This window comes from Vanessa tameamea, chromosome 28, assembly GCF_037043105.1.
Source record: "Vanessa tameamea isolate UH-Manoa-2023 chromosome 28, ilVanTame1 primary haplotype, whole genome shotgun sequence".
Lineage (NCBI taxonomy): Eukaryota > Metazoa > Arthropoda > Insecta > Lepidoptera > Nymphalidae > Vanessa > Vanessa tameamea.
This window is the reverse complement of record NC_087336.1, coordinates 1,344,852-1,359,917: the sequence shown is the minus strand read 5'-3', so window position 1 is coordinate 1,359,917 and position 15,066 is coordinate 1,344,852. Positions and strand designations below refer to the sequence as shown.

Sequence of the window (15,066 nt, the reverse complement as noted above, 5' to 3'; positions counted from 1 at the left end):
AAAAGCAATTTGGAATAATTATGACCATTTCATTATTTGCCAAATTGCTTGACATTTATGGTTAATACTGAATTATTCCTTTCCTTGGGGTCGAAGCGTGAAGAAAAAAACCCTTAGTAGGTACCTAAATGCTCGTAGGAGTTTACTTGACTCTCATACATTTCAATTAAACTTTATTTGGCTGCGAATGAATTTCGAACTTGAGTGACGTTTCGAAAATGTTTTCATTTAAAAAATAACTATTATTTTTAAATGTAGTAATCTTATTCATACGATGATTATAATAATTACACTAAAACTTGATCGAAATATGTAATATTTATTATTACATTATTCTTAGTAAGTATACTAAATGACATAGAAGATTTTTTTTTTAGATTTTATTGCAAGTGATTTTTACAATCAGCCAAATAATCACTAAACCGAAATATGAAAACATAGCACTAATAAAAATCAAAAATTATAATACCACCCCCGAAATTAATCCACTCACCCGTGAAATTAGCGAAACCATCCCCTATCTAATAAAATTACTACAAGCAGTATGTCTGTCGTCCTTAACAACAATACAAATTGTTATAGACCTTATGTGAATAAATATAAAAGCTAATATCGTAACAAATTCTTTTGTAAAGTGATTATTTCTATGGGGGAACAAATGAGGGATAATTTATATGTATTTATTGTTCGCTAATTTGTTTGTTTGTAAATGTATTGATCTTATAAAGGGTCGTTTAATTTTGAACGTTTAAAAGCTAAGGGTAGCAATTTACTTTCAAACTAACAAATTTTCCATAAACCATTCGCTAAACGTCTATCGTTTAAAGATACATTGAAATAATATGTCGCAAAGTGACATACATGTACCACACAATTAAAAAAAAACATTCAATAAGATTCAAATTACATGGATGTTGAAGTCGTGGATATTATTAAATACAATTTTATTTATTTTGTTAAATTTATTAAATACATGAGCTATTCTAGAAGAACAAAGAATAAACTCGAAACTGGCCACAGATTACGAACGAGAAATGTTAGCATATGACATAACATACATAACATAACATAAACAGCCTGTAAATTTCCCACTGCTGGGCTAAGGCCTCCTCTCCCTTTGAGGAGAAGGTATGGAGCATATTCCACCACGCTGCTCCAGTGTGGGTTGGTGGAATACACGTGTGGCAGAATTTCGTTGAAATTAGACACATGCAGGTTTCCTCGCGATGTTTTCCTTCACCGTCTAGCACGAAATGAATTATAAACACAAATTAAGCACATGAAAATTCAGTGGTGCCCGCCTGGGTTTGAACCCGAAATCATCGGTTAAGATGCACGCGTTCTAACCACTGGGCCATCTCGGCTCGAATATGACATGTGACATTAACTGCAATAATGACATTTAAATGTCACACGTATCAAAATAGCGTATCACAAAAGGCTATTTGACTGGTTTTTAAAATGCATTTTATATTATTTAGTAAAGGTTAAGGAACCATAAGGAACCAAATAATATGCTTTTTTATTAGTTTTTTTTTTTAATGATTTGAATTTATTCCGATTCAATTGTGACAGAACTGTTACGTTGTGTTAAGAATAGGTAAACGGCTGAACGGCAACCGATTATGTTTGTAATATAATTGGGGCCCTGATTTTACCTCCCGCATTAAAGCCTCCTTCATGAGATCCTTTGTATTGTGTTCAGATCTTAATTCTTAAGAATTTTATATCAAAAATATATCTTAATTTTGAATATTGGTTAATATTGGAGGGGAGAAGGGTACACGCCTCTTTGAATCAACGCCGACCGGATGAAATTACGTTATCAATTTCAATCAACTGATAACGGATGCTATAGAAATATGACCTTTATTCTATAGAACTTTAAATCGATATCCCCATGTGGTTATTATGTAATATTTCTGTATTCAATTCTAAGAAATTTCAAGGATTGTGTATTTTATGTTCAGTAGCCCTCAATCAGTGTCTGTAATGTATGTTTATGTGTTATCGAAAAACTCAAAAATTATTAATGTAAATTTATTAACATAAGAATTGTGCTTAAATATATACAAATATGAATTAAAAATAGTCTAGATGGTAGACGTACAGTACCCTGAAGTACCACATCGGTGACAGAATCAGCAACAACGCTCGGATCATCCGGCGAGAAACAAACCTGCCCCCATGGGTAGGATGCAAAGAAGGACCGCATCCCATCCCAATCTGCTGACTTGTAGTGCCACACTCTGCGGCAGCCCACGAAACGAAGTCGTGAGTACCGCGCAACCGGCACTGTACTCCGGACGAGACAGTGGTCCGACGAGCCCAGAGGGGGATCGGCGATAACCTGATAGCCATCCGGATGGGAAGTCAGCAGAAGGTCCAACAGGGAAGGTATATGATCCTCCACGTCTGGTATTCGCGTTGGCGAGGTGACCATTTGTGTCAAATCATATGATTTCGCTAAAGCGAAGTCGAGAACAGATCTACCCGCATGATCGGTACTGCGTGATCCAAGCTATTCGGCATGGTGGGAATTAAAATCGCCAAGAATTACGATCTCTGCGGATGGGTTCTGCTGCAGCACGGAATCTGTAGCCATTTGGACGTGCTCAACCAGTCGGTCGGTTTCGGCATTACCGCTATCAGACCTATAAAGGCACGCGTAGATTCGCGGATTGTCGTCGCAAGCTAAACGAAGCCAGATAATCGATAGGTCCTGCCCTTCAAGGCTGCCGAGGCGTCGAGAGCAGATATCATCTCTGACGTAAACGCACACCCCAGCTCGTGGTACAAAGGAATGTTCCAATTTGTACCCGGGGTAAGAAAGAAATGTCGTATCGGCAGGAGAGGATATCTGGGTCTCGGTAAGAAAGAGCAAGGCCGGCTTCGCCGTCTCAAGGTGAAAGTGAACGGCGTTCAATTTGGAGTCGAGTCCCCTTATGTTGCAGAAGTCCACAGTGAGGGTGGTAGGGGTTGCCTTATGATGCCTGCTCCGCTTGCCCCGAACACTGGCGAGCGCAAATTGACCCCCCCCCCAGAATTCGGAGGGCAGCCTGGGCATCCCTGCTCAGGTGGTGTACGTCCTGAGCATGAATGCCCAGAGAGGGATTCTCTACCGCAGTCGCTGATGGTACCCTCCTGGGGTAATGAAACAAAATTCTGCACAACCATTATGTTTTGGGGGGGAGGGATCGGACGTCCGACAACAGATAAACCAATAATTAAGTCTTTACAAAATAAAAAATAAAGTAAATTACATAACAGCTTTCAATCCATACGTATTAAATTTAAATTCAGACAAAGGAACAAATTATACGTACCGAAATATTATATGATGGCAACAAAAAGACATCTTGCTACGAGAAAATCAAATCACGCTGATTGGACGTTTCGCTCAACGGAGCGAGTTAATAATATTATTGCCAGTCAACCTTGAAATATAATAAACTAGCGATCTGATGCCACTTCGCATTGTTTCTACAAAAGCGGGTACACACTGGGAGCGTTACAGTACCTACAGTCTATTCCAATGGCAGGAGTAGCTAAATAAAACCAAAATCTAAATATTTTTTTTATTAAAGTAGGCTCATAAAAGCATCTTTGAATCGTCATGTTAGAGGGTTGAATTAAATGTAAACCTAACAATTTGGAAAGTAGATTTTATCGAGAACTCAGTTACTCATTTCAACCATTTTAATTACAGTGTATGTCAATTAAATACAATTATATATATATATATGTCCTGTTTAGAAGATATCAAATACTAAGTCCATCGCTTTTTTATCATTAATATATTATTTTTACTTAGTTACGTTAAGTTACCTGGAATTGATATGACATCACTAGTTGAGATATAAATTATGGTATAAAATTTAAAATGGTATGGTATATGAATTTAAAAAAAAATGTTGGTGAAATTGTTATCTTTTGAAGTTAAATTAAAGTAATTAATAGTTACGTGGATGTTGTATTACAAATATTCATATTTATATAAGTCTTTTGTCGTGTGTATGAAGCCAAACTCCCCCTTAACGGATGGACCGTTTTTGATAATTTTTAGTGCTTCGTTTAATTATTTTATAGTATAGGTGGGACAGATCATGGCTTCCTGATGGTATGTGGTCACAACCACCCACAGAAATTAACTCAGTAAGAAATATAAGCTAAGATATTATGTCGCTTGTGCCTGTATTTACACTGGCTCACTCACCCTTCAAACCAGAACATAACAATACTTAGTATTTGTCTCTGGATGGTGTATAGTACCAGGTAGGTGATGTTGCGTTCGGGACGGGCATCTAGTAAATATACGTTTATCAAGAACTATATATAGTTCATAACAGAACTAAGCTGATATTAAATCGCATAAAATATATAAATCTAAGGTTTGTTTATTGTTACTCCTTCTGCCTTTGAAACGGACTAGACACTACTTAAATGCTGTGTATAAGCTAAGCGCTAGGTCCGGCGTAACCCATAGGCACTGATGTATTTTTGAATGACAAACAATTACAGTTGTGAATTTACTAGGGGTGCGTTTAAAGTAGATATCAAAGCCTAACAGTGAAGACAATTCCCCATCTTTGATATTGGATATTGCGTAGGCTGTGCTTACGTGAGCTTACGTTTAGGCTGAGGCATCATAAAGCTTAAAACTTTTTTATTAATAAAAATAATAATATTATTTCTGTAAATTCAATTAATTATTTATTCCTATAACAGTTACAATTAAGGTATTATAGAAAAACTTTTCGATTTTGATGATAAACAATTTTTATTTTTTTTTGTAATGATAATTACTAAGCCAAAGTTCATTCAGCCAACATCGTTGGACATTTTACAATAGGTAACTATACGTTGTCTATTGATTTATTTAAAGAAAAAAATATTAAATAACAAACACTATTATCAAGAATGACAATTTAGAAGTATTTTTGTATTCAATTTTAAAATCATGACGGTCTCACAGATTAAACATTCGAAAGATATTTAAAAGTAAATTAAACATGGCGTTCAAAAATAAACAGAGAATCGTGCTTAAGGGTCGGTATGATGCATTGGTTACCTATTTAAATTATTGACTGTACGTGACCGCGCCGTGACTTAATGGGTGTTTAAAATGTACTGTTTATATCCACAAAGGACAAGTTTGAGATAATATATCGAACTAGGTGCCCGTCCCGACTTCGTACGGGTAACATTCATACAGAGTATCTTCCAATAGAATCCCTCTTAAAGTTGAAAATTTCAGCTTTCTAGACGAAATAGTTTTGGCCTTGGTTGTCATTGAGTACAAACATTTTTTTATGTTATAGTTAGGTGAAGGTGCAAATATATAAGTATATTATGGTAAGTGACCACCACTCACAGACATTGTCGCTTTAAGAAATAACAATTGCTTACAACGCCAATGCACTTCAACCTACAACTAAGATGTTAAGTCCCTTATGCCTGTAGTATAGTTTTAAACATATGCTGAAAACACGAATGAAATGGCGAAACTAGCTGAAATAATATTATTTTTTCGTTCAACGTTCAATATTTACTTACAACTAGCAATATCAATTGAATACAAATAAAACAAATTTATCACATACGCCGCTAATCCTATAGAAATGATAATTATCAATTAGTGTAACAGGATTGGTTCTATATGCGACATTTGGCACTGTTTGCGCGCCGATAACGACGACTGACGCATCTGTCAACCTGACAAGCGCGGGAGAAGTTACGTCAAAAATGGGTTCTTTATAGTATACACGGCTTTGTTTAATAATTAGATTTTTTTTTGTTTAATTTTATAAGCCTGAATTCTTTATTGATAATGTAAGAAATGAAGTATTAATTATATTTAGAAGTGAATATTGCTTTAATATACAAATATATATATATATTACACGATAAATATTGCGATTGCTTAGTATATTCATTATTCCATAAAAATACGGTGACGATCTAACTATAAACCTTAAAATTTAAACTTAAACGCGCGACATAAGAAAACATTTACGACGCGTCATAAATAAACATCGCCATAAAGGTGAAAATTGTGATTACAGAAAATAAAGACTGACGACTCAAATGTGACTTTCACGTTATGAAACGAAAACTGACATAAAGCCACAAAGCCAACTATTTACTACCCACTAGTGAAGTTCTCAGCTTCTGGCACGAGCTACTTTGTGTTTACCATGAAATTTTAATGTCACGCACAATGAACACTCACAAACGTACCAAACGCGGACACAGAGCCAGAGATTAATAAACAAACACAGCTGTCAACACAAAGATCGTCAAACTTCCACGAGTCCGAAAAGTTAAACAAAATTATACACAAATAAGAATTGTATAGGTTGCGGGATAATTTTATTCGAAAGACCGTTAGTTTTAATAAGCCTAACCAGAGTGTAGTAACTGTCAAAAATTATGAACGGGCTTTAAAAAATCACTTACCTATATGAATTAACGAATTCGCCTAAGGATTAGGTACTGTTAAACCCGTGATATTATAAATTGTATTTACATTTTTTTTATTACAATGTATCGCAATTCTGATTCTTGGAGGGATAAATTAACCAGCCCTCCTCTCACTTGTTGTGTTTGTATATGATTTAGAATATTCCAAATATTAAAAAAAAATAAACACATTGAATGAAGTAAATAGGAAAAATAATAGGATAAAACAATCTTATATAAAATATACTTTCGTTTTCCTTTAAAATAAATAAAATTGATTATTTGTAACCAGAAAGTAAAGATAAATAAAAGATTGCGAAATATTATTTGTTCCAAACGAGCGATAAATGTTTTATCTCATATATATGAAATAAATAAATCTTATAGAAATATAGCTCATTCATAATATATAAACTTAATCTATATACCTTATATTTATATATGTTTTTGGCGTCAAAACGTCTGATTCAATATACTTATCATTCGAAATTAACATTAGGCAATGTAGGTGTAACAATTAGAGAGATAATCAAAGATCAACAGTTTTTATCGACAATAATTAAAACACTTTCGTTATCATTCCAACTAGAATTCTCACTAATTTGTATTTATCAACACTGATTGTGTTTCTACAATTGATAGGCATATGTTAATATCGATAAACTTAATTGTTTTATTTCATTTAAAAAAGTAGGGAATGTATACTAAAATTATAAAGAGGTGTTATTTATTTGTTTATATGTATGCATTTGGTCATCTCCCGAACTAATGATCCTATGAGTTCTATAGTATCTTCTACAAGTAGAAATCTACATTATTACTAATAGCTAACGGGTATAAATTATACTTATGTTATCTCGTTTCTTTATTAAGATCTAAATAAATGCTGGAAGTAAATATAAATGGCAGCAATTAAAGTCTTAAGCACTGGCAAGCAACCGGCAATAAATTCACTAGTCACTACCTTAAACAAACTTTTATAATTTTATAAAGCTAAATCATAAACCGTTAATTACAACACCACGATTCATCATATTAACCGCATATCTTTCTTAACAGGAGCACCTCACGCTCTCCTCGGCAAGACAAGGCGTCCACGGACAGCCTTCACCTCGCAGCAGCTCCTGGAACTCGAGAAGCAGTTTCGTATGAACAAATACCTGTCAAGACCAAAACGATTTGAAGTCGCTACCAGCCTGATGCTCACCGAGACCCAGGTTAGCAAGCTAATTATGATGCTGTCCTTCATAATCTATATTATAGATTTAATAGCTTCCTTAGATCATACTTTCTACTATTCATAACAGTGTGTACACCGATGTAATGGTAGATGATTATCACCACCCATAGACAAGAGCAGTATAAGAAATATTCGTCATTCCAATCAACATCAGCTTGCTGTAAATCATGGAAAATAAGATGTTTTCTATCTTGTACCTCTAAATACACTGGCTCACTCATACATATATATATATACAACGAATAAACTATGACTTTATATTATGATACATAATATTGAAATGTTGCTAAATGAATAAGTTCTAAAACCTGAAAACGGAACTAAAAGGCTTTTACAACCAATCGAAGGATAGTTAATGTCGTATGTAGAATATCAGTTTAAATTAAATTACGAATCTTTTTATGGCACTCAAATGTCGACATCAAAAACAACCCTATTTTGACATTTACGAAATGGTGCGAAGCGGCTGTCAAGTTGAACGATGCCCGGATTTGAGCTTACAAATGCTCTGAACAAGATTATGGGGGCGGTGAAACGTACGCCATAAACGTTATTGCTTGGGGAGTTTTATGTGGGTTTAAAGATTAATCTCTGCGCCCACGTCAGGTTATGATATATTATTGTTGTTCTTGAATGTGTAGAAAGTTTGGATTAAAAAAAAAAATTGTTTATGTCAATTTTTATTCAGAGTAAAAATATATATATTAAATTTCATGTATTGTTATTTATCAAGAGTTTTTTTGAGATAGCATTATACTTTTTTATTAATTGTAAAAATTGCAGGCTCACGATTTCTAACGTCTTAGAAATTAACGAATGTTTTAAAAATAAAAAGTAAATTAGTTTTTTTACTTGTCAACAGGTAAAAATATGGTTCCAAAACCGAAGGATGAAGTGGAAGCGTTCAAAAAAGGCACAACAGGACACTAAAAGTAAGGAACCGCACGTCAGCCACCCAAACGACGACAAAAACAAACAGAAAGATCTTCCCTCGTCCGAACACGAAAAACAACCTTCACAACAAATGGCCGCCGATTTGACATCTGTCAAACCGCCCCCGATGTTAGACAGGGACAGAATCATCGCTCTGGAGCGAGAGAGAGCTATGGCGGCAGCAAACTTCAATTCTAATTTGGAAAACAATAGACGTGGGTTGGTCGTTATGAACCAAGATGGCGGCAGGCCCGGTATGGACATGTTTAGGCCGTATGTAGTATGAAAATAAATAACTTTTTGTTTCTTTATCAAATTAGGTTTTTTACTTAGTAAAGATACTGAGATAGCTTAATAAATGTCATGTTTAATTTAGGCTGTCCGTTTATAAAAGTTAATCTAGTCTTTACAAACATTTACCATAAGTATTACTTTACGTTTTATACACTTGTAAGTAAAAGTACTTAAAGTTTGTTTTCTTTTTCAATTTTATTTAATGTTTTTTTTATTTAATAAGAGAAGTAGAACACGATTGTTATAACATTTAATTCAGCTTTCAAAATTTCACAAGTGATACACGAGAGTTCTTACAGAGTAGTACTGCTTAAACTTAATAGAACGTCTTGACTACAGATCTTAAAAATAATATTATTTATATAATAATTTAAATCAATTTTTTTTTAAAGCAGTTTTAAATTGTAAAAAATGTTTAGTCTCTAATTTTAAAACTGCAATTCATAATAAAATAAATAGGTTTATTTAAAAACCTAAGGCTGTTTACATAAACCACCGCAAAGAAGTCGCGCGGTCCGTCGCGGTGTAACAATTCGTTACGTATAATTATGAAAACGCATGAAAAAATACACCGCAAAGGCATTAAAAAACAGCTTAATTTGCGGCTACGTATGTAAACAGACTTACTTTGAAACATTTTCACATGTAATTATTCAAATGTAAACTGCTTTGTTCATAAATATAATCTTTATTTAAATATATACAGTCTAGCATCATAAAGAACCTAAAATTACAAAATGGCGTAACTGATAATTTTACGTTGTCAAAGTGACAACGTACAAAACAACAAATTTGGTTTTTATAAAAAAAATTATGACATGTATTAATATAATTTGTAATAATAGAATTTGTACAAGGTCTTAAGTTTTAAATAAAACAGATAAAAAATAAATATTTAAGCTGTATTATATTAATATTAAAAAATAAACTGTCAACTAATTGTAAATTATTATTTTGCGATAAAATTTTGAGTTTAAAATCTTCGATTATTTATATTATATTAAGATAGTGTTGCACTACAAAAGTACTAAAACGAACAAGCCAACTTTATTATCTAGGTATGCTTGACAGCTACGCTTGACTCTCGTCAAAATGTCATTCTTCTTGACTAGTGATTTGGCGCCAATATTTTTGACACGTTCACAACTTTGACAATCTATTTAAAAGTATAAATAATCAAAGGTTCAAATATTATTTAATTTATGACAAGTATGTATATCTATTCATAAATCTAGATGAAAACTATGTTAACTACCTAAACATTAAGTACATAATTTGAACTGATACAGGCCAAAAATAATATAATACAATAAGTATAAATGTAATTTAATAAATAAAAATTATATATTAATAAGTAAACAATATAAGATTTTGTAAAAAAAAAAATATTGACATCTTTATTCAGTATTAAAATTAGTTTTTAAAATAATTTTATATACGAATCATCAAAAAGTATTAATTGTTTAACTTTTTTTTTATTTACACAACCCACCGATGATTTCAGTCAAACCGTTTAAAAAGTATTTATTGTTAGACATAGATAATAAATATTGTAAATATTAGCTATAATTTTTTTTTCGTCTCACATTTGGTCGAACATATAAATTAAAAAACCATATTATATTAATAAATAATAATAGTACTATAACGAATATTTGTAAAATATAAATAAAATAAATTAAGCGAGTGTATTTTATAATATGCTTCGTATGTAAAGAAAATATTGAATATATAGTGAATATGTTTAATTTGTTGTTTTTTTTTAAATATAAACCATCATTAACAGCCAATTGAGATCCACTGTAACACGTACATATATATACGTACGTAGATATTCTGCCGCCAAGCAGCAATACTTGGTATTCTTGTGTTCCGGTTTGAAGGGTGAGTGAGCCAGTGTAACTACAGGCACAAGAGACGTAACATCTTAGTTGCCATGGTTGATCGCCAATGTCTAGGGGCGGTGGTGATCACTTAACATCCGGTGGCCCATATGCTGGTCCTTCTACATATAAAAAAAAAAACGTAAATTTAAAATTACGTCCTGGGGGAAATACATTAATGTCATTAATTATATAAGAACGCTGTTATTTTTTACGTTAAAATTATGATAATAGTTTTTTTCGGGATTTCCGTTGAGCGAAATCCTCTTTTATATCGTCAAAGACAATTTAAAAAAAAATATATATATATATATCCCGCTGAGTTTCTTTCGCCGGTTCTTCTCAGGTCCGAGGTGCTAAATTCCGAACCGGTGGTAGATTTTTGACAATCAATAAGCAAGTGTAAACACTTCTATATTGAATAGAGATTTTTGACTTTGACTTTGACTTTGACTTTGACTTTGATATCGCTTTACACACGTATTTGACAAATAACTCAGTCGTTATTGTAACATCGCTGTTTGCCATTCGTTTTTAATTCACCGGGCCTTAAGTTCAGTTTCAAATAAACGGTGCTACGGTAATTTTCGTAAATTCTTAGGAATCTGATTGGTTGTACGATCTCATGAATATAGCATAACTATTTGACCCGAAGAACAGTTCTAAATAGCTTTCGATTTTTAATTTCGACTATCGTCTCTAGCCTTTTGGTTATTTCTTACTAATGCGGCAATTTCGAAAATATACATAGATATTGTTAGTTATTCGGGGCCCCTCAGAAAGGGTACGGGCCCCGTGTGCCCTTATAGTTAAGACGGTAATGGATATAAGGGTACATATACTATACTTAAACTGATATCTTTATCTGATAGCCAAATATAGCCTATGTTAATTCTGGATAAAATAACAAATCAGTTCAGTAGTTTCAGAATCAATTAGAAACCATTCTAGCATAGGCTAGGCTAGGCATAAATAAGTACTTTTAACGGACAGCTGGTTTGTCTTCTCTAGCGTGTGGGGGGGGCATGTTTTGGGTACTTTTAGGGGTAAAAAGTAACCTATCCGTCATATTCATTCGGATCCGTTCGGCTGGTCTGACGAGATCGTATAAAAAACATCCGTCCGTCCAAATGTATGCATTCATAATATTATTAATAAGAAATGAGATGAGTGAGATATATTATTATTAATATTTCAAGAATTTTTGAATTCAAGTATCAAAATCTTCATGTCATTACTTAAACTCTATTTATTTATATATATATATATATATATAAAATCTATAATTACAAATATATATTTAAAATAATAAATATGCGTATGAGAAAGGGAAGCCAGACAGACTGGCGCCGTAACGCGTTACGTAACGAAGCGGTTTACCCCCATACAAGTTTTCACTTCAATAACGCTTCTTATTCATAAATTTAAATATTATTGAAACCTTATTATACAGCACAAGAATATATTCATGATAAAAAACGCTATACAAATTTCGTATATGTTTCAGCGACGGAAGCTGAACTGACAATGTTAAAATGTTTACGCAAGAATAATTGCTCTGTAAACCTACAGCTTCGAGAAAGATCTAGGGATCGACTGCTTGTCATGCTGTCCGAATCATCTGAGTGCAACACTGCTGCTGAAAATTCCTTGATAAAGAAATCATAATTTTAAGGCATTGTTAACGTCTATTACAATATTTCGACAGTTGTTTTAATTTAAATAAATTATTGAAAAAGAAATTGCACAATAATGGACTTAATGCGTTCTCTGCCACCACCTCGAAACGTACTCGTAAATTTTAAGTATTTAATGTATAAAAAAGAATAACATCCACATATAAGTAGGTATATGTATGTACTAGCGACCCGCCCCGGCTTCGCACGGGTGCAATGCTGATACTTAATATACTACAGAATGTCTTACAACGTTCACAGTTTTTCAGTCATTAGACAATACAAACCGCTATGTCGCTGCGTTTTAAATCTGTAATATCTTCGAAAATATTCATATTACATTACAATGTATTTAAGGTACTTAATTAGATAAGGATTAATGCTCTATTACTTAAAATCGCTTCGAAAATAAGCCATTATTTTTCGTAAAAAGTAAAGAATAAAAAATGGTTATTGTGGGTTATCCCTGAGAGAAAGGATATAGACCATCGCGGACTTAGTTTTGACTTTTTTTAAGGGGTACAATATTGTATTACATAAGAGGAAGTTTGAAAGTGGCACCGGTAACCGAGAAGCTATCCGGAAACCGGCTGTCTTGGTATGGGCATGTTATGCGGAGGAATGAGGACCATGTTGTGAGAAAGGTTTTGAAAATGGATGTGGATGGATATAGAGGTAGGGGACGACCCAAGAAACGATGGATGGATTGTGTGAAAGACGATATGGTTAGAAAGAATGTTACTAGTGAGATGACGTCCGACAGAGAAGTATGGAAGAAGAAGACATGCTGCGCCGACCCCAAGTAGAGTTGGGATAAGGGCAGGAAGGAGGATGATGACAATATTGTATTACATTATTTTGATCTATCTCGTAGAGTTCAGACAGCGTTTGCAATAAAAAAACCGCAAATAAATGTGTTTATTTACAACATCACTTTAGAAACCTCTAAAATCAGTGTTTCTCTACAATATTGTGCATGTATTATAAATAAAAACTTTCCCCTTGAATCGTTCTATCGATTAAAACAAACCGCATCAAAATCCGTTGTGTAATTTTAAAGATATAAGCATACACAGGGACAGACAGCGGTAAGCGACTTTGTTTTATACTATGTAATGATATACATATGACTTATATATAGTCTTTCCCAAGTAAAATAGAATAAAAGCCTAATAAACAACATTTGACATCGTATTCACGCGATATCATTGGTCGAGAGCTTGATCTATGAAACTCACTAACGATTTTCGAAAAAATGACGTTTTAAACGTTGACGAATCTGTTGTCGGAATTTTGGAAGTTAAATTAAACTGGATATAAGTGGTTAAGTGCAATAGTGTTGTATTATAAGTAAAGATATATTAATCATAAACTCTTAGTAGTGTGAAATATATTTAATTTATTAAAAAACTGAATTATTAGCATATCGCATGGAATAGGTACGTTAATCTAAGGTTTGTTATCTGTATTCCTTCCTCGATTGAAATAGTTATTATAAATAATTTTGATTTATAATAAATTAATATTGATTGTAATTATATTATTAATAGTATAATAATTGTAATTAAACACTTTTATGAAGATCTCTTGGGATATATTAGAATCCCCTGACAAAAATACAATAATATCGTTAGACATAAAGGACGTTAAGGAATTATTTGATGGAAAAAGAAAAAGATACACTAATAAAAGATATAAATTAAAACAAACAATATAATTATGTATTTAATTCTTAGCTGAAATAGGTCGGTGGACTGGTGAATGGGCCACTTGATGGCCCATAGACAAATTTTAAAGTCTAGTTAATTTATACTAATATTATAAAAGCGAGAGTGACTGTCTGTCTGTCTCTCTGTTTGTTGCTCTTTCAAGGGCAAACCTTAACTCCATGGAAGGAGGTATGTCATTATTTATAAAAAACGCCTGACGATCTACCCCTATAATACAAGGGAAGCCGGTGGCGACAACTAGCTTAATATATAAACATAAATTGACACTAAAAATATTAACGACCCTTTACACCGCCAATGCACTAACCTTTGAACCTAAGATGTTTTTTTAAAGAACATTACAATATTAAGTATTCCTATTTGACGGTTAAATATGATGTGATGGTCACCCAGGCTTGCATAAAACCCAAGTGAATACAATAAACTACAATAGTCGGAAGAAAAATGTCCAATTAGTACAGAGTATATTTAAACATAAATATAATCATTGATCCTCAAACCGTCGGCAAGCGATCGCTTACAAGAGAAAATTAAGGGTGGGAGCTACCGGCGGATTGTAGGGTGTACATGAAAAAGTTATTTAAACAAAAAAAAAACAATTTTATTAATATTTAATAAAATCAAATTATACTTTATTCAAGTAGGCTTTTACAAGCACTTTTGAATCGTCATTTAACAAACTATTTAAAGTAAAGCTACCACCGGTTCGGAATGTAGATTCTGCCGAGAAGAACCGGCAAGAAACACAATAGTTACTCTTTTTCAACATCTAAAAATACAGTCATGTTAGTTAAATACAATTATATGTATGTTATGTCTCCTGCCTGGAAGTCAACAAGCATTAACTC

General features: G+C 32.9%; 1 protein-coding gene across 1 annotated transcript in view; it reads left to right on the top strand.

Annotated features, from left to right (window-relative positions):
• LOC113396807 (homeobox protein Hox-C4) overlaps positions 1-9,138 on the top strand; it is a 29,622-nt gene extending 20,484 nt beyond the window's left edge. The window contains exons 4-5 of the mRNA XM_026634870.2: positions 7,522-7,679; positions 8,565-9,138. Coding sequence (XP_026490655.1) covers positions 7,522-7,679; positions 8,565-8,921 — 515 coding nt within the window. The 3' untranslated portion in view covers positions 8,922-9,138. The remainder of the gene's footprint in view (positions 1-7,521; positions 7,680-8,564) is intronic.
• Positions 9,139-15,066: the final 5,928 nt, after the last annotated feature.